This window comes from Felis catus, chromosome X (genome assembly GCF_018350175.1).
Source record: "Felis catus isolate Fca126 chromosome X, F.catus_Fca126_mat1.0, whole genome shotgun sequence".
In the NCBI taxonomy this organism is placed as follows: Eukaryota; Metazoa; Chordata; class Mammalia; order Carnivora; family Felidae; genus Felis; species Felis catus.
Window position 1 is genome coordinate 60,722,658 of NC_058386.1, and position 25,870 is coordinate 60,748,527.

Here is a 25,870-nt window from a genome sequence, read left to right on the forward strand (position 1 = left end):
CAAGTTATCACAGCCCAAACATAACCCCCAAAGTCTCGAAGAATCTTGGTCAAGGCTACTGTTTCAGCACCTTGCTCCACATAGTCTAGCACCTAACCAGGACTGAAAGGGGATCAGAGAGATTTTTACCTTCAAGGAAAAGGCGTTTCCAACTTTCCTCAGTCATGTGATATAATTCTGTGTGCGTGTGTGTGTGTGTGTGTGTGTGTGTGTATTTAAAATTAGATTTGAAAGTGGTCAAGACAATTAAAGGTATTAAGATTGAGAAGATTGCCCTCTGAAATTCCAGAAGTAGCCTGGCTAAGGTTCTTAAACTCTGACACTTTCAGTAGGTGGAATATAAGATTATAAAATAAGAAAAATTCTAAGACCAAGGACTGAAATTAGATAGAAAGAATAATGGAGAACACCATTTCCAGGAAAGTAAAGATTAAATGGGATTATGTTGAGGAGGCAGTAATAAGAATCAGAGAGGAGAGTCTAGAAGGAAGTGACAATCAGGAATTTCAGACCAAGGAAAATTTCATACATCTGACTTGAATTATCAGTGACAGGGCAAGACACTATTTTTGTATCAGTGGTCCTCACTCCACTAAGGCAGATGGTCGAATAAGGGATCTCCAAAATTCAGGCCTACTATGTTGTGACAGGAAGAAAAAAAAATTGTGAGCAGTGACAGGACCAAAAAAGCCATAAAAACTGAAGAGCTCAGCACATAATGTACTGAGAGGATATTAAGTGAAATTAAGAGAATAAGCATCTTCTGCTTTGTCCTATTGCTCATTAATAAAACTGAGTTTCTTGTTATGTGTTAGTACAAAATGATTGATTACAAGTCACTAATATATGTGTTAAAAACATATAATGCACTGTAGGCCATTAAAAATGGTACTTTAAAATGTCAGTTCTCTTCAGTCAGTAAAAACGGTACTTTAAAATGTCAATTCTCTTCGGAGAAAGGGATGAACCATGCCCTAGAATTGGCCCCTAATGGGCTCCATAGGAGCAACTAAAAGAGTATCCATTCCAAAGGACTCATAATAGCAAGTTATGACAAGGAAACTCTTTCCAAAATTTCAGGCTGTCCTTCTATCCCACCCCTACCCCATTTTCCAAAGCTGAACTGATACTGAGAAAAACTGGGACAACTGTTCCCATATTTATTTTATAAACACATTGTACCCATGGAACATTTTATTTATTTCTTCTTTAATTGCCACCTTTTGGTTACATAGAGAGTACTCCATTCCTGTAAGTGATTTTGAGGTCTGGAGTCTTGGGGATCATAATACAGATAGAGATTCCAAACCAAAATTTAGCGGCAAAGCAGAACAAACAAAAACAAAAACAAAAACAAAACAAAAACTAGTTCCTAAGAACCAGCCATAGCATTAAGTATAAACAGCTAGCTATCAGAGTGGAGAAATAGAAGAAAGTGTTCCGGTTTGATTATTTTCCCTTCTGGATGGCAGCTGTAGAGTAGGAGACATGTTTCATCTGGTGCCTTTCCACTAAGTAATTGTCTAAGACTCACTGCACACAGAGCATCAAAACCTAGGAACAGGCCTGAAGCAGCCTCACAAAATGCTCCTCACCCACTCATCCCCATAGACACACACAATCACACCATCAAGAACACAGGCTTGTTCATTTTACTACCTAGCTGTAAGTAGTAGAGCAGGCTGGTGAAAGGAATCAAGGACTGGGAAGTGTGTATACTTATATATGTGACAGGCTTCCTTCCATTTCTCTCTGACTACTTTCAAATGTTGCTTCTCTGTTTGTGAATATATTTAGGTGGCAATGACTAGGTAGGTTTATATTTTGCTTAAATGTTTCCTTTTGAAACATCTTCCTTTGTTTTTTTTTTTAAATCTCCCCTTCCCCCACCCACTTATTCTCCACCCTCCCACCCACAGCCTATATATTCACAATAGGTTAGTAACAGTATTAGTAAGAATAGTAAGAGTAACAACAACAACAACCAACAACATTAATAATATTAATCCCCTATATCTGTATAGCACTTTACGATCTACAAAGCGCTTTTACATCCATTATCTCATCTGTGCCATAATGCATCAGTCATCAGACACATAGGCCTTCAACTGTGCAAGGAAAATAGATCAAATGTTAGAAGTCAAGTGGTGAATAAAGGGGAAGAAAAAGCTAGTCGTGAGGGATGTTGGGGCTGTGAAATTAAAGACCAAAGGGGGAAGGGCTAAATAAAAATGTGATTTCAAAAATTTATATAAAAAATTGAAATTTAAGTTTAGTGTTTGGCATCAAATACTAGTCCCCCTCAGACTCAGTATATATGGCCCTGATTAGTTGTTACCACAAATTGCTCAGCTTATCTAATATATGTACGTAACTCATAGGAGTTGAACTGAGATGCCTTAACATTTTCTTTAAATGACATTGGCATTGCAAGATTAAACACTTAAAGAACACTAAAGCCTTGATATGAGTGCACATTTATGAACATTTATGAAAGTACTTAAATAAAAGCAATCTATGTACTTCATTTATCGTTAGTGTTGATTTTATAGCTATTTTATAATTTATCCCAGACTATTATAAAATATATAAAACTGAGATATAAAGTATCAGCAATATAACTTTGCACTTTAAATAATTTTCAGCTACAGATTTTGCTTTTAGAAAACAAACTTTAAAGCAGCTGTTTTGTTTCCTTGTAAAAGGTTCTGTAAATGCATATATTAGGTCCCTGATGGACTTAGCTGTTATGACTTCCAGACTTTTCCAACAATTTAACCATTAGACGATGGAACAAACAAAACTTTATTGTGCCTTATTTAATTGCTCATGTTTCCACACAGGACAGTAGAGTTTAAAATTTCAAAATAATGTATGTGCATATATATATGTGTGTGTGTGTGTGTGTATACACACACACACACACACACACATATATATATATATTTAAATTCATTAATGAGATTTAAACTGTGGGGTGAATCTGTGAGATGAGGTAAGAAAATTTGGCACATTTCAAACAGTATCCTTTAAGTTTTGGTAAATTGTGTAACACAACATTTTTTCCACTGTGATCTATAGGTGCTATCCACATAAGTGGGGGTGGTTAATAGCAAGAATCACTGGAATGTTTCTAGTAAATCAAGAGGGACAAGCTCCCCAAATACAAACAAATGTTGATATAGAAGTAAAAATATATACAATACAGTCACTTGTTTGTAGTTTGGCACAATGTTTTCCTTTTTTTTCCCTTGGGTAAATAGTGCATAAACTACTTGTGCAACTGTATGACTTTTTGAAGTCTTTTACATAGAACATCAGATTAAAGTTTGCTTCCAAATACTTATTCCCACACTTCAAAAATCTCTTCTTTAAGCACTTACATGTCAACATACATACCACAAGGCATATTTTGAAAGAAATAAAACACAAACATCAAATGTCTTTCTGGAAAATGTGAGTTTCTTCTTCAAACACAGGTAAAACCCAAAATGCTGTTTCTGCTTTTAGGAGATTGTAGTCGGAATCCCTGCAGAAAAACCAAACAATTTATGCCACCTTAGTTAGCTTTAGTGTATGTCCCACAAAGGGATCATACCATCTAAATTTGTTTACATCATACTAAATGCTGTATAATGCAGAGATAGATAGATACAAATAGCAGGGGGCACTAGAAAGCACTCCTAATTGCCACACAATGAGACTGTTTTTTCCCCCAAAATTATGCTCTTTTTGCTTAAATGATCTTGACCTTTTGTCTATATGACTTTTTGATTCTGTTGTTCAAAACTTTTTTTTTTTTTTACTGCAAAGCCCTTCCCTTCCAAAATCACTCAAGAGCATATTTTAGTTCTATTTTCTCAATTAGTAAAAACCAATGCAGAATAGCAGAAAAAGTAGACTTGTTAGAGTTTATCCCTAGCTAAGCCACAACAAAATTGCCCAATCTTTTGTGTGGCTTAAAGGTATAGGGATTTTCATGCACGTTTTTCTTTTTAATTTGAAAAAGAAGGGAATGTGACAGTTTCTTTCATGCAAACTTTTGCTTTCAAGAGGGAAAAAATGAGGGACTGTGGGCTTAGCAGGTAGTAGGAAAGCTAAGGGTACATCATCTCAGCCATTTTGGTGCAGTATTACCTCAGTTTTTCAAAAGAAGCTGTCCCAGCCTCATCCTTGTGGACCTGTTCTCGCTCCACGCACTTTCCCTTACACTTCTCATCTCTCAGGGCCTTGGAGCTGGATTTGTGACGATATAACTTTTTGTGTGTCGGTCCATTATTGCCTAAAGTGCTCAGGTTATTACACTTTTTATCAAAGAAGGCAGAGCGAGAGTCCTCATAACCATGCATGTTTGCACGACCAGGATCACCTATTGTTGCTTTCCCATTGCTTTTACTCACACCCTTGATGGACCTGTGATTCTTAGTGCCTCCTGGGGACCCACTGTTGACCTTTTTCTTAGATTCCTGTGGTGTCCCAGCCAATATTTTAAGGGTTTTTAATTTTAGACTATTGGACTCAGGGGAGTAGAATATGTTGGGGTCTCCATGGTGTTCCATGGGTTCCCAAAGGGGCTCTATGGAGGCCATCATGAACCTCTGCACATCTGCCATACCAGAGGCAATGTTAGACAAGATATAGGAAGGCTCTTGAAATTCCCGTTGGTCATCATCAAGGAGGCTATTGGTGTTCGTGCTCATGTTCATGTCGCTCCATCCTGGGTTACTCTCCTTCCCCAGAGCCCAATCTCCAGAAAGTCCCTTTTGAGTTGGCATCTTCATAGAGGCCACAGGGCCACCGTGTTGGATACATTCGGTCAATGTCTTTCCTGTGGAGGATATGTTGTTGATTTGGCCTCCTCCACGGCCAATGCCAACTTGCATTTTCTCCCCATTGATTGCAGCCATGTATTTCCCTTTCTTTGTTGACTTAGGGGCCTGGCGGGAGGTTTTTCCAGGTGGCTTTTCAATTCCTTTGTTGTTGGATTTGAGAGATTTTTTCCTGGTGTTTTTCTGAGAAGAGCTTTGGTTCAGAGCCCCACTCTTGCTGGGTGAACTTTTCTTTCTTGATTTTGACACTTTGTTGTTAGTACTCATTTGACCAGATGGATCATTAAATGCTGATAAGCAAGGGGTTTTTTGGAGAAGACTGACAGAATCCTCATCATTGAACATATGGAACTGAAACTGATGGTTATTTAAAGTAAATCCATCATCCACTTGGACCTGCCGTGAAAGGGTACTGCAGTCCCACTTGATTTTCTCCATGTTGCCCAATGGTCCTGGGACACCCTCTTGAAACCCCTTCAGTGTTCCTAGTGTCTTAATACTCTCACATCTGGTAATTTGAGGGGAAAGGCTGGGGGTGTCAGGTGGGGACACTTCTGAGAGAGAAGAGTGGCGGAATTTGTCAGGAGTGAAGTTGGAGATATCCAGGAGGTCAGTGGACTCCTTTAATGGTGTTATCTCATCAATGCTCTGCTGGATAACCAGCTTGGGGCTGCAATGGGCCAGGAAGTCATCAGTAATATCATCATCACCATCCTTTTCACAGGACTTCAAGCTTAAGGAACAATAATTGCTTGAGTTGACAGAGAGTTGGGCCATTGAATCAAAGCTAAAGAGCCGATCATCATCCATATTGGCTGGGCCCTGCTGGAAAGGAAAGCATATCTCTCCATTATTAAAGTGACATAATTGATAAGAGTCATCAGATGGGAGCTGAGTGTCTTGTACAGAGGCATATAGGACCTTGTTGCAATTACTGCCACCACTACTGAGGCAGATTCGATTGTATGTTGTAGATGTGAGGTTATTTTCCATGGAGACTACTTGGGAGACTCCAAATTCATTAGATTGTGTTGGAGCTATCTCCCTTGAGACTTCAGCCATGAATTCCTGGGGGCCAGAAGTAGGTTTGTTGGGCCACACATTTCCATAGTTGTTTGATTCCATTTTGAAGTTTTGGGATGACTGCTGTAGCTCAGACTCAGAGGGTGAGGAAAGCACACAGTCCTGGGCAGGCTGAAGAGGCACAAATGATTTTTCTGTTTGAGTGAGGCTGCTTTCATTTTGCTCTGGAGAATGGTGAGCAAAGTATGATATACCAGTATTATTTGACAAGTCAGAAGCATCTAACAATGTCTGCAGATACCCTCCAGGGATAACGGGTATACTGGTGGCAACATTAGCAGATGATAGAGGCATTTCAGAAGAGCAGGTGGTTGGTAAGAAAGTAGAATTCTTGGCAACCTTTGCCTCATGAAATTCAGATAGATGAGAACTGTTTGAAGTCCCAGGAATAGCTTCATTCTTTAAATTAGGTGTAGATGATTGATCTTCCAAAAGAGGGCTCATTTGAACAACTGACTTGCTTTCTTGACCAGCTTTGATTTTCTTGGATTTTAACCTGGCTTCACTTTTAAATTTGATTTTGTTGAGCACTTTCCTCTCTGGCCCCTTAAATCCTGCATCTTGGGCTTTGACTTTCACTGAGTCAGGGCCTGTAATGTCATTTAGATGTGATCCATTTGCACAGCTGGGGACAGCCAGAGGTGCTGACTTTAGTGTACCTTTCATGGATCCATCTTCTTTACGAGTACAAGCTTGCCTCTGATCACTGCAGAATGAAATTTGCTTACCACTTGCTGAAGTTTCCACAGATGGGATTCTTTGAATCCTGTGCCTGTTGCCAAGTTTAGATTTTCGTTTGCGAGCAGGTGGCAGGAATGACACCTCAAAGCTACCTGGTTCAAAGTTTTGTTTTTGGCATAAGGGTGTCTTGTTGGAGTCAATGTTGCTATTTCTCTGTTTTTTCTTCTTTTGCCAGAAGCCCTTCAAGGGGGCAAGCTTGGCATATTTGTTGAGCTGATTTTCACTCAAATTCACTGTTGTCTCACTGGAATCTACCCTACCCAACTTCACCAGCATGTTCTTCTCACCTTTAAAGCGATTGATGATGATATATTTGATAATAACAGGGGGCTCCTTACGGGTTACTTTTCTTCTCTTTTTGGGACACCATTCATCATCATCTTCCTCTTTGGAACCACCTGGCAACCATTCCTTCCTCTCATTTACTTTTTCACCCTCTAGTGAGTCAACGTCATATAGATAATCTTCACTGTACCTGACTTTTCTCTTGGCTCGTAGACCATAGTTCTGCTGGGAGGAGGAGTTGCCAGAATTAGTGTCCCGAGCCATATAGCGGCTACAGTCCTTGATCTCCCCCATGGCATCATAAGAGACCTCAATGAAGGAACTGTCATCACTGAAATTCCCTGATGCCTCCAAGGAATTAGCAAGATGACCCTGCTTTGGATTCTTAAATTGCTCCACTTCAGTCCCACTGCATGGTTTATTTAAGGCAAATTTTTCTCCATTATCCTTTTCATCTTTTTTCTCTACACCCTTGTCTTCCTGTCCCTCTTCTTTGCCTTTCTTCTTGTCCAAGTTTTTATCCTCCTCCCCCCAGATGATGTTCACATCAGGAACCTTGAATTGGGAAAGATCGCTGTTCTGCTTCAAAACCCCACTCTTAGACTCCCGTTTGGGGCAAGTAGTAAAGACACTGGGAAAAAAGTTGAATTGGGCATCCTCCTGCATTAGAAGGGTGGTCTTGTCTCGAACATTGTCCTGGAAGGACTCATATCGAATTTTCAAGGAACAGACATCACTGCCCAGTGTTGACTCATCATCATCAAACATGTAGTTATCCACATCTTCTTCCGAGAATAAGTTGACGGACAGCTCATTTTTGGAACAGAGGTCAAGCAGTTCAATCTTACTCTCACTAATGAAAGTCTCAAAGTAACCCCAATCTTGATTGGAATTTGCCAGCAAAGCCTCTTCTGTATTACACTTGTCTAACAGTAATGCCTCATAATAACTTTTCTGAGCTGGATCCTCCAAGTCAATGTCAGATTTCTCAGCTTCTCGTTTTTCCCCTGCCCTTGATTTGTGCAGGGGGAAGCCTAGGAGCTGGTCTGAAAGCAGCTGCTCTCCATATTTCATGCTTTCTCCAGCATTAATACACTGAATCCCTATATCAGAGACTGCACAGGTTTCATAATCCTTATTTAGATCACCAACTTTCAGACTGATCCCTGGCTCAGGATCCACTGCATCCTTTGATTCCATGAAGCAGCCCAAACAAGTCCGACTTGGCTGCATGAGGCAGTCCCCATTCAGAGCTGACATGCCTGCAGGCTCCATTATGGCAAATGGAGCTTTCTCACATTCACTGGGCAGTGACCATGTATGCAGGCCTTTTGTAACACCAGATGTAAGGGAGATGGCATTCACAGAAGCACTATTAGCAGCATGCTCAGGTGCTTCAATTAGGCCCAAAGGAGATGGGGGGCTCTGCATACAGGGTTTCTTAGAAGGCAGAGGCAGGAGACCCCTGGGATACATTAGGGTCTCTTTTTGAACCACTGGTATAGGCTGGATTGGTGCAGCAGCTTCTAGAGCTGCAAATGACTTCATTGCCACATCTTGGTCCTCTGAATCTGGAGAAAAGGGAAAGAAATGACAGAAATAAAGTTAAAGGTCTTAGACCACTACTCATTAGACCACTCTTTCCCTAGATCAGTTTCTGGTACTTGATCTTATATAAACTAAGGTTCAGCTTCTCTAGCTTTAGAACTAGAAACTACAAAGTTAAAGAACAACGCTGATTTTATATTGAACATTCATGAAAGTGAAAAATAGTATTTCTTTAGATTCAGCTTTTTCTTTAGACACAGAGCTCTCTCCTCAGAAACTGGGAAATAATTGGACTGCTTGATCAATTGGAAAGTTAAGGCTTCCAGGGTGGGAAAATGCTCAGATGGGATATTTATGGTTTCAATCTATAAAGCTTAGTCCTATCAATCAGACCTCTGTTCTAGCAGCTCCTCTGAATCTAGATGTTCCAAGCTTAATTCACTAGGAATTTTGAGGAACTTATTCATCTGACAGAGATGATTTGCAAGAGCACAGTGGTTGGATTAAATAGCTCTTGGAGACCCTTCTAGCCCAGTTAGAAATCTGGTGGAATAAAATTTAGGATTAATATCAATCTCAAAGGCACCCTAGACTTAACCTGCTCCAATTTTGTAGATACTAAAAATTTATTTGGTGTAGTAACACCAAAGGACCACTAGGAGAGGTAGTATATACTATAATTAAATTCTCTTACCATTTTCTTTGACCCCATTAATCAGAGTGTTTTCTCCATTGGCTGAGGCAACAACAGCCTTATCTTGTTGGTTATCCATGAATGTAACCTCTTATTTTTTCATTCCAAGTCCAAATGCTGTCCAACCTGCACATTTCAAATATATAATGTTAGTCATTAAATATATGTTTCTCTGTTTTAAGGTTATTTCAGCTAGAGATATCTTAAAAGGCTCACTGTAATTTATCTGTTTCCAGACTGGCTTCATCACCACTGTTGTTTTTTGTTTCATAGTTTATACCCTAGATCCTTCTATCCCCTGTAGGCCACCATACTATTTATAATAGAAATCTGAAGCAGGCAGACTTATGCCTTCTTCCAGATAGGAATATATTTAACCTAATCATGGCCATACAGTTAGAAAGGATGCAAAGTAGAGTCCAGAGTAACATGAGAGAAAGAATGCATGCATGTAAAGTTTGGCTTTATTTTTGTTTGCCTCATTTCCACCTCAGAAGATCTAAAGTTCTTCAAAAACAAGGCAATTCATACACACACACACATATATATCACACTCAGATTTTCTCTCTCTCTGCCTTAAAATTTGACTGCTAAGGATGGAAAAAGGTAAAGAATTCTTTTCTTGGTTTCTCAACTTTCATGATCTTAACTCTGTTAATGACAAATATTCCTCAAAGCCCAGCAGGATTTTAAAATGTTACTACAAAGAAGAGCTTAAATTTCTGAAAAGTCCCTACATCATCTATTTTAGGGCATAGAATACATATCTATAGTCCATTATCTCCTGCCCGCCTACTTGGGTGGTAGGTATATGCAAAACAGTAGAAGACAAGGCCATCTGAGATGGAGTTATCTACCATATGCTATCAGAAAATCTATAAATCCTTTTTTCACAACCCCCCTTTTCCTAGACCTTCTTCTCAGCCAAGTATCCATCCCTTTATTAAAAAGCACAGACTGCTGATGGCCAAGCAGCTATTACAAAAATCTCAAGTGTATATTCATTTATCCTACCACATGGATATACTATAAAAGGTAGGACAAGCATTGAGGGAACAAGAAGCAGTAAGCAGAGTTTTACATGATTCAGTCTCTATACTATTTTACCTATTTCCTTATCTGTAAAATAAGAAGTCCGTATTAGGCAATCATCTAGTTTTAAAAACGTTAGATGGCCCTGAGTTTCCCCTAACATTTATATATCAGAATTGCCTAACTTTCTACTTACACAAGGCCTGATTTGAGAGTAGCCAATAAACCACAGGTGCCAGAGAAAAAGAAAGATATGCTTACTTGTTGTATTTACACAAAAAGAAGGGCTGGAGATTTCTAAAAAGTGGAGAGAATGGGCACCTGGGTGGCTCAGTCGGTTCAGTGTCTGTCTTTGGCTTAGGTCATGATCTTGTGGTTTGTGGGCTCAAGCCCCGGGTCAGGCTCTGTGCTGACAGCTCAGAGCCTGGAGCCTGCTTCGGATTCTGTGTCTCCTCCTCTCTCTGCCCCTCCTATGCTCGTGCTCTGTCTCTCAATAATAAATAAACATTAAAAATTGTAAAAAATAATAAAATAATAAAAAAAATAAGTGGAGAGGAGAAGCTAACAATGTCAAAGTCCCCACCCCTTGGCAAGAAGGGCTCATTTGTGGTAGAAATGAATAAACAGATCAGATGGTTTAGCTTCTGCTTCAGAGAGAATCATATGGGTCATGTGGAATCATACTGCCATGATGGATTTCTCTGTGCAACTTTCTTTTTAAGAAACTCAACTGAACTTCAGGTATCATTTTACTCTTTTTTAACCACCGCCTAACTAACTCCATCTTGGCAGGGACTTCATAAAGGTCAAATTATTTGTAGGTTTCAATAATTTAGTATGTTCTTGTCCCTTATGCCTAAGGCTAATTACAAGGAAGTCCATTTTTATCACCAGGAAGACCAATGCACAGAAAAAGAAAATAAGGTCTCAAAAAAACCTAATGGCAGATCTGTGAAAAAACCTCAAGTCTCCTGACCAAGAGACCAAGTATTTTTTCTTAAAACATAAAATGCTTTCTCTATAATTCTTACCACCTCTGACCCCTGGCCAAAACAAAGATGTAGAAATACAAATTTCCACATGTTATTGATCTATATACTTCCACGTTCTTTCAGGTAATAAAATAAAGAACAGCTGCTTCAGACAAGTAATAATTATTAGTAAAAATTAATGTACCATAAAGTATATGCAGGAGCAATATACTTAAATATGAAGAATTATACAATGTCACACAAGACAAGGACACTATGTCAGGGGACATATTAATGTCATTGTAACTTTATTCTGGGATGTTATTATTGTAAGAACATAATTTTCCTTGGGGCACCTGGGTAGCTCAGGTGGTTAAACATCCAACTCTTGATTTTGGCTCAGGCCATGATCTCACAGTTCGTGAGATCGAGCCCAAGTCAGCCTCTGTGCTAAGCGCAGAGACTGCTTGGGATTCTCTCTCTCCCTTTCTCTCTGCCCTTCTCCTGTCTGTCTGTCTGTCTGTCTGTCTCTGTCTGTCTCTGTCTCTCTCATTCCCTTCCTCCTTCCCTCCCTCTCTCTCTCTCTCAAAATAAATAAACATAAATCAAAGGCATCAAAATTGGCAAAGATGAAGTCAAGCTTTCGCTTTTTGCAGATGACATGATATTATACATGGAAAATCCGATAGACTCCACCAAAAGTCTGCTAGAACTGATACATGAATTCAGCAAAGTTGCAGGATACAAAATCAATGTACAGAAATCAGTTGCATTCTTATACACTAACAATGAAGCAACAGAAAGACAAATAAAGAAACTGATCCCATTCACAATTGCACCAAGAAGCATAAAATACCTAGGAATAAACCTAACCAAAGATGTAAAGGATATGTATGCTGAAAACTATAGAAAGCTTATGAAGGTAATTGAAGAAGATTTAAAGAAATGGAAAGACATTCCCTGCTCATGGATTGGAAGAATAAATATTGTCAAAATGTCAATACTACCCAAAGCTATCTACACATTCAATGCAATCCCAATCAAAATTGCACCAGCATTCTTCTCGAAGCTAGAACAAGCAATCCTAAAATTCATATGGAACCACAAAAGGCCCCGAATAGCCAAAGGAATTTTGAAGAAGAAGACCAAAGCAGGAGGCATCACAATCCCAGACTTTAGCCTCTACTACAAAGCTGTCATCATCAAGACAGCATGGTATTGGCACAAAAACAGACACATAGACCAATGGAATAGAATAGAAACCCCAGAACTAGACCCACAAACGTATGGCCAACTCATCTTTGACAAAGCAGGAAAGAATATCCAATGGAAAAAAGACAGCCTCTTTAACAAATGGTGCTGGGAGAACTGGACAGCAACATGCAGAAGGTTGAAACTAGACCACTTTATCACAACATTCACAAAAATAAACTCAAAATGGATAAAGGACCTGAATGTGAGACAGGAAACCATCAAAACCTTAGAGGAGAAAGCAGGAAAAGACCTCTCTGACCTCAGCCGTAGCAATCTCTTACTCGACACATCCCCAAAGGCAAGGGAATTTAAAAGCAAAAGTGAATTACTGGGACCTTATGAAGATAAAAAGCTTCTGCACAGCAAAGGAAACAACCAACAACACTAAAAGGCAACCAAAGGAATGGGAAAAGATATTTGCAAAGGACATATCGGACAAAGGGCTAGTATCCAAAATCTATAAAGAGCTCACCAAACTCCACACCCGAAAAACAAATAACCCAGTGAAGAAATGGGCAGAAAACATGAATAGACACTTCTCTAAAGAAGACATCCGGATGGCCAACAGGCACATGAAAAGATGTTCAGCGTCGCTCCTTATCAGGGAAATACAAATGAAAACCACACTCAGGTATCACCTCATGCCAGTTAGAGTGGCCAAAATGAACAAATCAGGAGACTATAGATGCTGGAGAGGATGTGGAGAAACGGGAACCCTGTTGCACTGTTGATGGGAATGCAAATTGGTGCAGCCGCTCTGGAAAGCAGTGTGGAGGTTCCTCAGAAAATTAAAAATAGACCTACCCTATGACCCAGCAATAGCACTGCTAGGAATTTATCCAAGGGATACAGGAGTACTGATGCATAGGGCCACTTGTACCCCAATGTTCATAGCAGTACTCTCAACAATAGCCAAATTATGGAAAGAGCCTAAATGTCCATCAACTGATGAATGGATAAAGAAATTGTGGTTTATATACACAATGGAATACTACGTGGCAATGAGAAAAAATGAAATATGGCCTTTTGTAGCAACGTGGATGGAACTGGAGAGTGTGATGCTAAGTGAAATAAGCCATACAGAGAAAGACAGATACCATATGGTTTCACTCTTATGTGGATCCTGAGAAACTTAACAGGAACCCATGGGGGAGGGGAAGGAAAAAAAAAAAAGAGGTTAGAGTGGGAGAGAGCCAAAGCATAAGAGACTGTTAAAAACTGAGAACAAACTGAGGGTTGATGGGGGATGGGAGGGCGGAGAGGGTGGGTGATGGGTATTGAGGAGGGCACCTTTTGGGATGAGCACTGGGTGTTGTATGGAAACCAATTTGACAATAAATTTCATATATAAAATTAAAAAAAAATAAACATAAAAAAGCACATAATTTTCCTCTAATAGAAAACCAGATCAAGCACCCAGGATTTATGGCTCTAAATTAAAGGGTATCTTTTTTAAAAAAAAATTTTAAACATTTATTTATTATTGAGAGACACAGAGCATGAGCAGGGGAGGGGTAGAGAGAGGGGAAGACACAGAATCTGAAGTAGGCTCCAGGTTCTGAGCTGTCAGCACAGAGCCCGACGCAGGGCTTGAACTGGCAAACTGTGAGATAATGACCTGGGCTGAAGTCGGTCACCGAACCAACTGAGCCACCCAGGCACCCCTAAATTAAAGGGAATCTTAAAGGGTTGAGAATAGAAGAAATACATTTTAGCAAAAAGTAAAGGAGAAATGGAGATGGGTATAAGAGCTTATTGAGTTGGGAAGGGGAAAGTAAGAGAATGCATGAATACCCCCCAAGTTACTGAAATTATCTCATTTTGTACTTATAATTATCTTGTAAGGTTGGCTCTATTAGATTCACATTTTTTTTCAACAGGTCAAACTAAGTATTATAGATATTAATGTAATGATTATAAATTATTTGGGCCTTTGTTCTGCAGAATTAGAAGGCTAAACCCTGAATAGATAATCCTGTGGTCCTTTCCTATGTCTTTTCAAAGCTCAGCTCTAAGCGAGACAACCCAAAGGCATATATTTTCTCACATTTTTATTTATATCTTGGCTGCTTATAAAAATGATTTGGGAGAGGGATTTTAATTTTGTATGGTTGTAATACAAACAGTTCTTGGCTTGCTTTAGCTTTTACCGACTGATCAGCATTTTAGGACAACAAATTTTGTGGGGTTTTAAAAACCTATTTTGAGCTAAAATTGATTAGCACTTTTGGAATTATGTATGACAAATTGCTTTGCTGATCATGGTAAATCATCATTGTAATGGTATTGAAGTAACATTAGCATGGAGATAGGTATTTTAAAGCAAGGAAATGCTCAATTAAACTGGAAAAGCAACCCCTCTCACCTGCCTTTCCCCTCAGTTGGCCTGTAAAGGGTTCATATATACTGTCACAGTAGGCTGCTATGTTTTTCCCCAAAGGCCTTTAAGCCTCAGGTCTCAGAGTCTAAGTGACCTACCCTAGCATTTGTGTTGAAGAGCTGTTCTTGGCGTTTCCAACTAAAAAAGGAAAAATCAAGGCAAGAAAATAATAAAGACAAAATAACCTTTGGGGTTTGAGTAGTGCTGATCTTTAGGATACCAGTTTAAATAAATTCAACAAATTGACTAGGCACCACAGGTAGTAATGGTAGTGTACCAGGCACTGCCGTGGAAAAGACAGGTGAATGAAACTAGATCCATGTTCTTACAGTGCTAAGAGTCTATTGGGGGTAAATAAGCCATAAAAATTTTCTAATAAATGTATAGTATGCTGAAAGAGAAGCAAAACATTTCTATGGGAGTTCCAAATGAATAGATCTAATCCACCTCTAGAGAGGAGGGAGATCAGGGAAGGCTTTACCAGTAGCAGCAGCATTTGAGGTGGACCTTCTTGGATGGTCTTTCAGGAGGTGAGGATGGAGAAGTATAGAGGAAAGGCATTCCAGGCTGAAGGATCTTCATGAGATGCCAGGAGTATCTCCCCACTCTAGTCTGTCCTCTAAACAACTGCTACAGAATTATAGGTCTGACAACTTGCCCTAAATATTTGTTTTGACTTGCATACAACACCCTTCTCAATCAATCTTCAACTTCTCAAATTGTATTTTCCTTTCATTCTGTTTATCTTTCCCTATACTTCCAAATATTCTAGCCAGGTCTGCCTCCTTAATATGCTAGAGCATTTTTTGCTTCCAGGCATCTTGTACTTGATATTCCCTCTGTCTGGAACGCCTCCCACACCCTTTCCCATTCCTCCCCCTTCAAGTCTCCCTTTCACCTCCCTCTTCTATTCCCTACTCAACTTTTTCTTGACACCTCCCTTGATTCGCCCCACCCAAACAAAATTAGTCTCTTCTCTGCATTCCCAAATAACATTGATCCCCTTTGTGTCTATCACCTTACATAAGCATTACCTCTTTATATCTGATTCCCTCAATAGACTAAGCTCCCTTCACCTCCGCAGGGCGTAGCTCACACATAGTGCTTAGAACATGGTATGTATCATGCAAAAGTTGATTAAACAATAATGTTGAATCATAGGAAAAGCTAGGGGGAGAATTCGGGGAACATTTGGCTGAAATATCAGGTACACACAAGAGGATATGGCTGAAAAGAGCTACACTGTGGAGGCCACCTGAATCTTAATTCAGGAAGACACTGAATGGTTTTGAGTAGGACATTAGGACCAGTGAAAGTGGAAAAACCAGAGGTAGGGAAATAGGTTAGGAGACAATGTTCAGCTGTAAGAAGTCAAGAAGATTAGAATTAAGAAGGAGGAAATAGGAATGGAAAGGAGATGTTAGATTTGAGTAGAACTGCAGGGGTGTGTTTGGAAAATAATTTAGAAGTGGCAGGTGAGTGGAAAATAATTTAGAAGTGGCAGGTGAGAATTGGGCAGGAGTCAGTATATACAGAGAAAGGAGAGGTCCAGGAGTTAATAAAAGGAGCACTAGAGATTGTTTGATTCCAGGCCAGAGTAGCCTCAGAAATAAGGATGCCAAGATCTTCATGAGAAGAAAACAAGGTAAGGAATAATCATCAGGTCCAACATGGATAATGAATTTGACAAGGATCTTAGCTGTCATACTGCAAAGGAGACAACTGACCAGAAGTTGTTATAGATGGGGAATTGACAAGTTTAGTTAGGGACTGAAATGGAGCACAGAGATGGGACTGCTGTAGCGAACAGGTCCAGAGAAGGTTTCCAGGCTAACCTATGCAACCTCTGTCTAGTCTGACTTTTCCCAGTTCAACTTCAGTCAGTATCATGGATGACAGAATCAGCAATAGTTCAGAGAGCACATTCTTATCCATAATGCTGCTTGGCTAATTCCATTTTCTAATACTTTCCAGGATTTCAAAATACTACTTTAGAAATATTGAGGTATGATGCTTTTAAGTACAGAAAACATGCTTAAATGAGGAGCCTTGTAACTTTAAAAATATTAAGGGTGAGAGAGGCATGAAAAAGATATTATCACAGTTAAACTAAAGAATTTTATATATCTCAAAAGTAAAGTATAAAGAATTGTATATATCTCAAAAGTAAAGTATAAATCTATTCCATCTCTTATTATAAAGATTCAAAATTCAAAAGATATGCACAAATAAACTCTTACAGAAGAGTTCATATAATATAATGGATGGAGTATAACCACTTACTAGTTGGGTGTCTCTCCTTCCCCTCTCTGGTCCTAAATTTTATTAGCTATACAATAAGGGAGATTATATATCTAAGGGCTTGTCTAGATTTTAAAAATTATAATTTATTTAATCTTTTTTAAGATTGAAATTACAGGGGTGCCTGGGTGGCTCAGTCAGTTAAGTATGCAATTTTGTCTCAGGTCATGATCCTAGGGTTGTGGGATTGAGCCCCACATTGGGCTCTGGGCTGAGCATGAAGCCCGCTTCATATTCTCCTACCCTCCCTCTCCCTTCCTCTCTTCCTCTCTCCCCTGCCTGTGTGCTCTCTCTCTCTCTAAAATAAAAAAAAAAATTTAAAAAGACTGAAATTACATGTGCAAGAAAAATTAGTTCTTATTTAATTTTTATGTGATTCTGAGATGAGCCTAAGATGTACATTTGAGGGAACTCTTTACTGTCTTCCATCTCATGATCCTTCCTGTATTCCTCTGATTTTTGTACATTCCTACCCCAATCCTATCATAGGAAGCAAATAGGGTGCTGCTGCTGGTAACAGGGCTCTATATATTCCACATGGCTTCAGTTTTGGCAGCTACCAATCTGGGGTGAGGGCTTCTTTGGCGCATTTTTGTCCTAATCAGCGGCTCAGTGTTTGAGTGTCCCTTCTTCCACTTTTTGTTTTCCCTTCACTTAGTGTTCTTATCTGCACCATCCTTTGTGACATCACTCTAAAGTGATTTCCAAAAAGAGCAAGTACATAAGACCATAAATCATTAAGAAACTATTGTCTATGTTGAATATGCCAATGACATAAAACCCGAATATTCAATAAGACTTGAAGTAGGGGTAGAAACAAGCAGATGTACTCATGCACCCAAGTCATGAATAGCCAACCTCTCTACTAGTCTTAATTTATAAACTTTTATTTTTTAATTTTTAATGTTTATTTATTTATTTATTTGTTTGTTTGTTTATTTTATTTTTGAGAGAGAGAGACGGACAGAGTGTGAGCTGGAGAGGGGTAGAGAGAGAAGGAGACACAGAATCCAAAGCAGGCTCCAGGCTCCGAGCTGTCAGCACAGAGCCCAATGCGGGGCTTGAACTCACAAACAGTGAGATCATGACCTGAGCCAAAGTCAGACGCTTAACTGACTGAGCCACCCAGGTGCCCCAATTGTTTTTAATGTTTTAAAAGTTTATTTTTTTATTTTGAGAGAGTGAGAGCACGAGTTGGGGAGGGGCAGAGAGAGAGGGAGAGAGAATCCCAAGCAGGCTCTGCACTGAGAGCATGGAGCCCAACACAGGGCTTGATCCCACAAACGGTGAGATCATGACCTGAACCAAAACCAAGAGTCAGACGCTTAACCAACTGAGCCACCCAGGTACCCCTAATTTCTAAACTTTTAGACCACAGGTAGCTTCCCTTTATGGGAACATCTGAGCCCCCTTTGCCTTTGCAAATTTTTATTTTCAGGACTTCTCCTGCTTGTTTTCTCTCTCGAGTCCGAAGAACAAGTGATAGATAAGTCCAATCACTGTCAGGTAAAGAATGGATATTTCCAAAAAGAGTCTCTTTCTTCTTGTCACCAGATCTAAATGGGCAGTATAATAGCACAGTAAGCACAGAGACACCAACCTAGAACACCCATTGGTGTGTACAGATGGTGAGTCCTTAGAAGGAGCATGCCACTGTAGCCTGGCACTTTGTGAGAATGGGTTTATACAAGGACTGTATCCTAATCACTGAGTGCCTTCATTAACAGGCAGCATAGTTACATTTAATGCTTGAGTGCAATAATTGTAGGCTGAATTATCCTTTGATTTTTTCCATGTGGTTTCTAATCTCTTTTCTTACTACTAATCTATCCTGTTAATTTGCATTTTAAAAATGCTACTAGATTCTTTTCAGAAATATAATCACTGAATCACAGAGTTAAAAGGATCTTAGAAGATAGTCTAATCCCAAACTCCCCACTTTACAAGTGGGGTAACCAAGTCCCCCAAAGGAGAATCTACTTGCCCAATGTCACACAGTGAGTTGGTAATACATACATATTTGGAAATAACCCCATGGTACCAAGTTACATATCAGGAGAAATATAATTTGTAAATAAAAATAACCACTAATTAGAGCACTACTAACTTTTTGTTTGTCTGTATTGGAGGAAATGCTGTCACAAATAGGAGAAATGTCTTTGCTTATCCCAAGGTGGGGGTGAAAGGGAGTGGAGAAAAGGCCAAACCCCAAATCTACCCGGGATGGAGGCACAGCTCTTCTAGACTCTGGATTCTAGAGCTCTGTGTTGTCACCCTGAGGCATACCAGTCCAAACACCATCTTCTCCCATTCTCTCTCTCTCTCTCTCTCTCTCTCTCTCTCTCTCTCTCTCACACACACACACACACACACACACAATGTGTTTATGTACACTCAATAAATCAAAGTACCTTTATTATTCTATTTTGGAAGCAGGATGCTTCATACTGAACCAGAGTTGGAAGACAAGCAGAGCTGGAATTTCATTTTATCTGAACATGCTAAATAAATTCAACAATTTAATAATGCCTAGTTGAAATACCACTCAAAATTCTGAATTGGGGTTGAGGGACTGGGGATACCATGATGAGTAAAAATTTTCTGAAAAAGTCCCAAGTGATCATAGCAGTTTTCTTCTATAGTTGTTTACTTATCCCTTACTTCATTCTACCCTCAAAGCAGAAAACAAGAATATAAAGAAATAAACATCAAATTAATTAATATATGTATTTAGAACCCCTAAAGAATTACAGATATATTTACTCATTTTCTAATTAATCAGCTATTTTTAGGTAAGTAGACAAGAATCATCTATAAGTAAATTAAAGACAACACATACCCAAATACAAAACATCCCATGAGCAAAAGTGATACTTCTAGCCTGGCCCAAGAATTTGCAATCAATCTTGGTCTTGCTAGAATCTCTCCATGGGCTGCTGAGCTAGGTATTACAGATAATGAGGGGTCTCAGTTTCATCATTCATAAAACCCCTGACTTTCTTTTCTAATTTCAGAGATAGTTCCAAGGCTTTCTCAACAAGCCTTTTACAAGGCTATATTTGAAGAGAGGCACCCGTCCTCTACTCTAAGCAGTGAAGAAAAGCGAAGTTTAACACTGATGGGGCTTAGTTGAGTACCCTAGTTCCTAACCCCCCACCCCCGGCTACATGGAGATTAGTACAAACAGCTGGGTGGAAGGCTGAAACTGTCACAAGAGTGTGAATGTATGTTTACTATTTCTGTTTTATATGTTAGACTATGCCATGAGGAGAAGAGAAATGAGAAAAACAAGCTCTACAGCCAAGGCACTTATAGTTTAGGAGAGGTACGAGTATACTTGGCATAGCAGGTATCTCTCAGTCTTTGATTGGCTCAAATATTTATTTCTGTATTTTGATTTTAGTTTCAAATTATTCTAGCCTCAGAAGCCCCCAGAATAGGTCTTCCAATTAGTGTAACTGGGGTTTCTTTTATCAAAGAAAAATCCCTCTAATCCATATGTCAAAGGCTTAATAAAACTGAATCCATCTTTGATCACTCCATGAAGACAAGTGCAACTTCCCACTCAACTCTGGGCTTGTTCCTATTAAATACATAGCTGCTAACAGGTGGTAAGACTACTGTTTCAGATATCACCCCACCTTCATCACACTCCTTTTTCAGATATGCTTGCAGTAGAGTTTGGCAGTTACTGTCAAAATGATAAGCTTGTAGATGCCTGGACCTTTTTACACCAGGGGATTTGCCATTACCAAAGGTCAGATGGCCAAGACATTCTCCAAAAGTAAATGGACTCCACCAAAGTATCTTTTTGTGTAGCTACTTATATGTAAAGAAAGCTACTTTAAAATGAGTTTGTTTATAAAAATACATAGTTTTGGGCCACCTGGGTGGCTCGGTCGGTTGAGCATCCGACTTGGGCTCAGGTCATGATCTCACGGTGTGTGAATTTGAGTGCCGCGTCGGGCTGTGTGCTGACAGCTCAGAGCCTGGAGCCTGCTTCGGATTCTGTGTTTCCCTCTCTCTCTGCCCCTCCCCCACTCATGCTCTGTCTCTCTCTCTCTCTGTCAAAAATAAACATTAAAATTTTTTTTAAAAAAATACATAGTTTTGACTGCTATAGAAGTTTTATTCAACACAGGAAGGAAAATTCCAATAACCCCAAAAAATCACTCAGGAACCCAATTCCATACATTCATAAAGCCATGCACCCCCCTCCCATCAGAAGAATTTTTCTCATACTCCTTTAATTTTTTACATGGGACCAAGAATGACTACCCAAAAACAAGGGAAATGATAGGGGTACAAGATGGGGAGACATCAGAAGAGAGGCTGAGTCTAAGAATAGGTAAAATGTCATTCAATTTAGAGTTCTACAATAATGTAGCAATCATCTATTACTATTATCTCTCTACTCTGGCTCCTGGCAGTTATTATTGTCACCCATAGCAAACTGAGGAAAAAAGTCCTTGTAATACCAGAGTCTCTGAAATAGCCCGCTGGGGCATATTCCCTAGCACCCATCTCAAGCCAACCTGGCTAATGCCCCAAGCCATACAGATGGCATTCTGAGGTCCTCTGTTCATTGAGGTTTACATAGGAAACACAAATTGCATGTGCAATTCCAAAGCCCACATTTGCTAAACAGCAGCAGTAGGCTCTGAAAGGCTCTTGCCAATTCCAGCAGCCAAGTACACAGTTGGGAAGAACTTCTCAGGCTTCTGGAGATTCATCTACTGGTGGGCAAAACAAGTCCTGAAGAAGGCAAGAATGAGTATGGTTCTTTCCTACTGATCCTGGTTTCCTTAGGTTCCTTTGCTATCTTCTCATCTACAAGCAGGGTTGAGTGTTTTTTAGAAGGAGTGTTATCTGCAACTACAGCATCTATTTACCTTTTCTGTGCCAATATCTGGGCTCGCTTTCAACCTCTAACCTGCACTGTCCACTACAGTAGCCATTAGTAACACATAGTTATTTAAATTTAAATATAAGTAAATTAAAATATCAGTTCCTTGTCACACTAGTCATATTCAAGTGATAAGTAATCACACATGGCTAGTGGTTACCATATTGTACAGCATAGACATAGAACATTTTTATTATCAAAGAAAGTTCTACTAGATAGCACTATTATTCTTATTTCCAGTGATCTAGTCACTTTTCTTATTTGTACAGGACGGCCTAGCATTTTATTTATCTTATTGGTCTCATGTACACAAGATTAACATATTCTTCAATTCATCAGTAATCAAACCAAAGCTTCTTTCTTCCATTATTCACTCATTCCCATTTATTCTTACATTCTTTCACAGGTAACTATACTAATGTGGTGAATGCGTATCTTTTTTGTATGTGTTCTTTTTTTTCTATATATTTTCATTTTATTTTATTTTTTTTACATATGAAATTTATTGACAAATTGGTTTCCATACAACACCCAGTGCTCATCCCAAAAGGTGCCCTCCTCAATACCCATCACCCACCCTCTCTTCCCTCCCACCCCCCATCAACCCTCCGTTTGTTCTCAGTTTTTAACAGTCTCTTATGCTTTGGCTCTTTCCCACTCTAACCTCTTTTTTTTTTTCCTTCCCCTCCCCCATGGGTTCCTGTTAAGTTTCTCAGGATCCACATAAGCGTGAAATCATATGGTATCTGTCTTTCTCTGTATGGCTTATTTCACTTAGCATCACACTCTCCAGTTCCATCCACGTTGCTACAAAAGGCCATATTTCATTTTTTCTCATTGCCACGTAGTATTCCATTGTGTATATAAACCACAATTTCTTTATCCATTCATCAGTTGATGGACATTTAGGCTCTTTCCATAATTTGGCTATTGTTGAGAGTGCTGCTATGAACATTGGGGTACAAGTGGCCCTATGCATCAGTACTCCTGTATCCCTTGGATAAATTCCTAGCAGTGCTATTGCTGGGTCATAGGGTAGGTCTATTTTTAATTTTCTGAGGAACTTCCACACTGCTTTCCAGAGCAGCTGCACCAATCTGCATTCCCACCAACAGTGCAAGAGGGTTCCCGTTTCTCCACATCCTCTCCAGCATCTATAGTCTCCTGATTTGTTCATTTTGGCCACTCTGGCCTGAGGTGATACCTGAGTGTGGTTTTCATTTGTATTTCCCTGATAAGGAGCGACGCTGAACATCTTTTCATGTGCCTGTTGGCCATCCGGATGTCTTCTTTATAGAAGTGTCTATTCATGTTTTCTGCCCATTTCTTCACTGGGTTATTTGTTTTTCGGGTGTGGAGTTTGGTGAGCTCTTTATAGATTTTGGATACTAGCCCTTTGTCCGATATGTCCTTTGCAAATATCTTTTCCCATTCCGTTGGTTGCCTTTTAGTTTTGTTGGTTGTTTCCTTTGCTGTGCAGAAGCTTTTTATCTTCATAAGGTCCCAGTAATTCACTTTTGCTTTTAATTCCCTTGCCTTTGGGGATGTGTCGAGTAAGAGATTGCTATGGCTGACGTCAGAGAGGTCTTTTCCTGCTTTCTCCTCTAAGGTTTTGATGGTTTCCTGTCTCACATTTAGGTCCTTTATCCATTTTGAGTTTATTTTTGTGAATGTTGTGAGAAAGTGGTCTAGTTTCAACCTTCTGCATGTTGCTGTCCAGTTCTCCCAGCACCATTTGTTAAAGAGGCTGTCTTTTTTCCATTGGATGTTCTTTCCTGCTTTGTCAAAGATGAGTTGGCCATACGTTTGTGGGTCTAGTTCTGGGGTTTCTATTCTATTCCATTGGTCTATGTGTCTGTTTTTGTGCCAATACCATGCTGTCTTGATGATGACAGCTTTGTAGTAGAGGCTAAAGTCTGGGATTGTGATGCCTCCTGCTTTGGTCTTCTTCTTCAAAATTCCTTTGGCTATTCGGGGCCTTTTGTGGTTCCATATGAATTTTAGGATTGCTTGGTCTAGTTTCGAGAAGAATGCTGGTGCAATTTTGATTGGGATTGCATTGAATGTGTAGATAGCTTTGGGTAGTATTGACATTTTGACAATATTTATTCTTCCAATCCATGAGCAGGGAATGTCTTTCCATTTCTTTAAATCTTCTTCAATTTCCTTTATAAGCTTTCTATAGTTTTCAGCATACAGATCCTTTACATCTTTGGTTAGATTGATTCCTAGGTATTTTATGCTTCTTGGTGCAATTGTGAATGGGATCAGTTTCTTTATTTGTCTTTCTGTTGCTTCATTGTTAGTGTATAAGAATGCAACTGATTTCTGTACATTGATTTTGTATCCTGCAACATTGCTGAATTCCTGTATCAGTTCTAGCAGACTTTTGGTGGAGTCTATCGGATTTTCCATGTATAATATCATGTCATCTGCAAAAAGCGAAAGCTTGACTTCATCTTTGCCAATTTTGGTGCCTTTGATTTCCTTTTGTTGTCTGATTGCTGATGCTAGAACTTCCAGCACTATGTTAAACAGCAGCGGTGAGAGTGGGCATCCTTGTCGTGTTCCTGATCTCAGGGAAAAAGCTCTCAGTTTTTCCCCGTTGAGGATGATGTTAGCTGTGGGCTTTTCATAAATGGCTTTTATGATCTTTAAGTATGTTCCTTCTATCCCAACTTTCTCAAGGGTTTTTATTAAGAAAGGGTGCTGGATTTTGTCAAAGGCCTTTTCTGCATCGATTGACAGGATCATATGGTTCTTCTCTTTTTTTTTGTTAATGTGATGTGTCACGTTGATTGATTTGCGAATGTTGAACCAGCCCTGCATCCCACGAATGAATCCCACTTGATCATGGTGAATAATTCTTTTTATATGCCGTTGAATTCGATTTGCTAGTATCTTCTTGAGAATTTTTGCATCCATATTCATCAGGGATATTGGCCTGTAGTTCTCTTTTTTTACTGGGTCTCTGTCTGGTTTAGGAATCAAAGGAATACTGGCTGCATAGAATGAGTCTGGAAGTTTTCCTTCCCTTTCTATTTTTTGGAATAGCTTGAGAAGGATAGGTATTATCTCTGCTTTAAACGTCTGGTAGAACTCCCCTGGGAAGCCATCTGGTCCTGGACTCTTATTTGTTGGGAGATTTTTGATAACCGATTCAATTTCTTCGCTGGTTATGGGTCTGTTCAAGCTTTCTATTTCCTCCTGATTGAGTTTTGGAAGAGTGTGGGTGTTCAGGAATTTGTCCATTTCTTCCAGGTTGTCCAATTTGTTGGCATATAATTTTTCATAGTATTCCCTGATAATTGTTTGTATCTCTGAGGGATTGGTTGTAATAATTCCATTTTCATTCATGATTTTATCTATTTGGGTCATCTCCCTTTTCTTTTTGAGAAGCCTGGCTAGAGGTTTGTCAATTTTGTTTTTTTTTTCAAAAAACCAACTCTTGGTTTCGTTGATCTGCTCTACAGTTTTTTTAGATTCTATATTGTTTATTTCTGCTCTGATCTTTATTATTTCTCTTCTTCTGCTGGGTTTAGGCTGCCTTTGCCATTCTGCTTCTATTTCCTTTAGGTGTGCTGTTAGATTTTGTATTTGGGATTTTTCTTGTTTCTTGAGATAGGGCTGGTTTGCAATGTATTTTCCTCTCAGGACTGCCTTCGCTGCGTCCCAAAGCATTTGGATTGTTGTATTTTCATTTTCGTTTGTTTCCATATATTTTTTAATTTCTTCTCTAATTGCCTGGTTGACCCACTCATTCCTTAGTAGGATGTTCTTTAACCTCCATGTTTTTGGAGGTTTTCCAGACTTTTTTCTGTGGTTGATTTCAAGCTTCATAGCATT

General features: G+C 39.3%; 1 protein-coding gene across 1 annotated transcript in view; it reads right to left on the reverse strand.

The window, feature by feature from the left end:
- Positions 1 to 1,920: 1,920 nt before the first annotated feature.
- NEXMIF (neurite extension and migration factor) overlaps positions 1,921 to 25,870 on the reverse strand; it is a 162,753-nt gene continuing 138,803 nt past the window's right edge. Inside the window, exons 2-4 of the mRNA XM_004000643.5 lie at positions 9,181 to 9,306; positions 4,138 to 8,509; positions 1,921 to 3,529 (exon numbers count right to left, since the gene is read on the reverse strand). Of these exons, the coding sequence (XP_004000692.1) occupies positions 3,436 to 3,529; positions 4,138 to 8,509; positions 9,181 to 9,259 (4,545 nt within the window). The 5' untranslated portion in view covers positions 9,260 to 9,306 and the 3' untranslated portion in view covers positions 1,921 to 3,435. The remainder of the gene's footprint in view (positions 3,530 to 4,137; positions 8,510 to 9,180; positions 9,307 to 25,870) is intronic.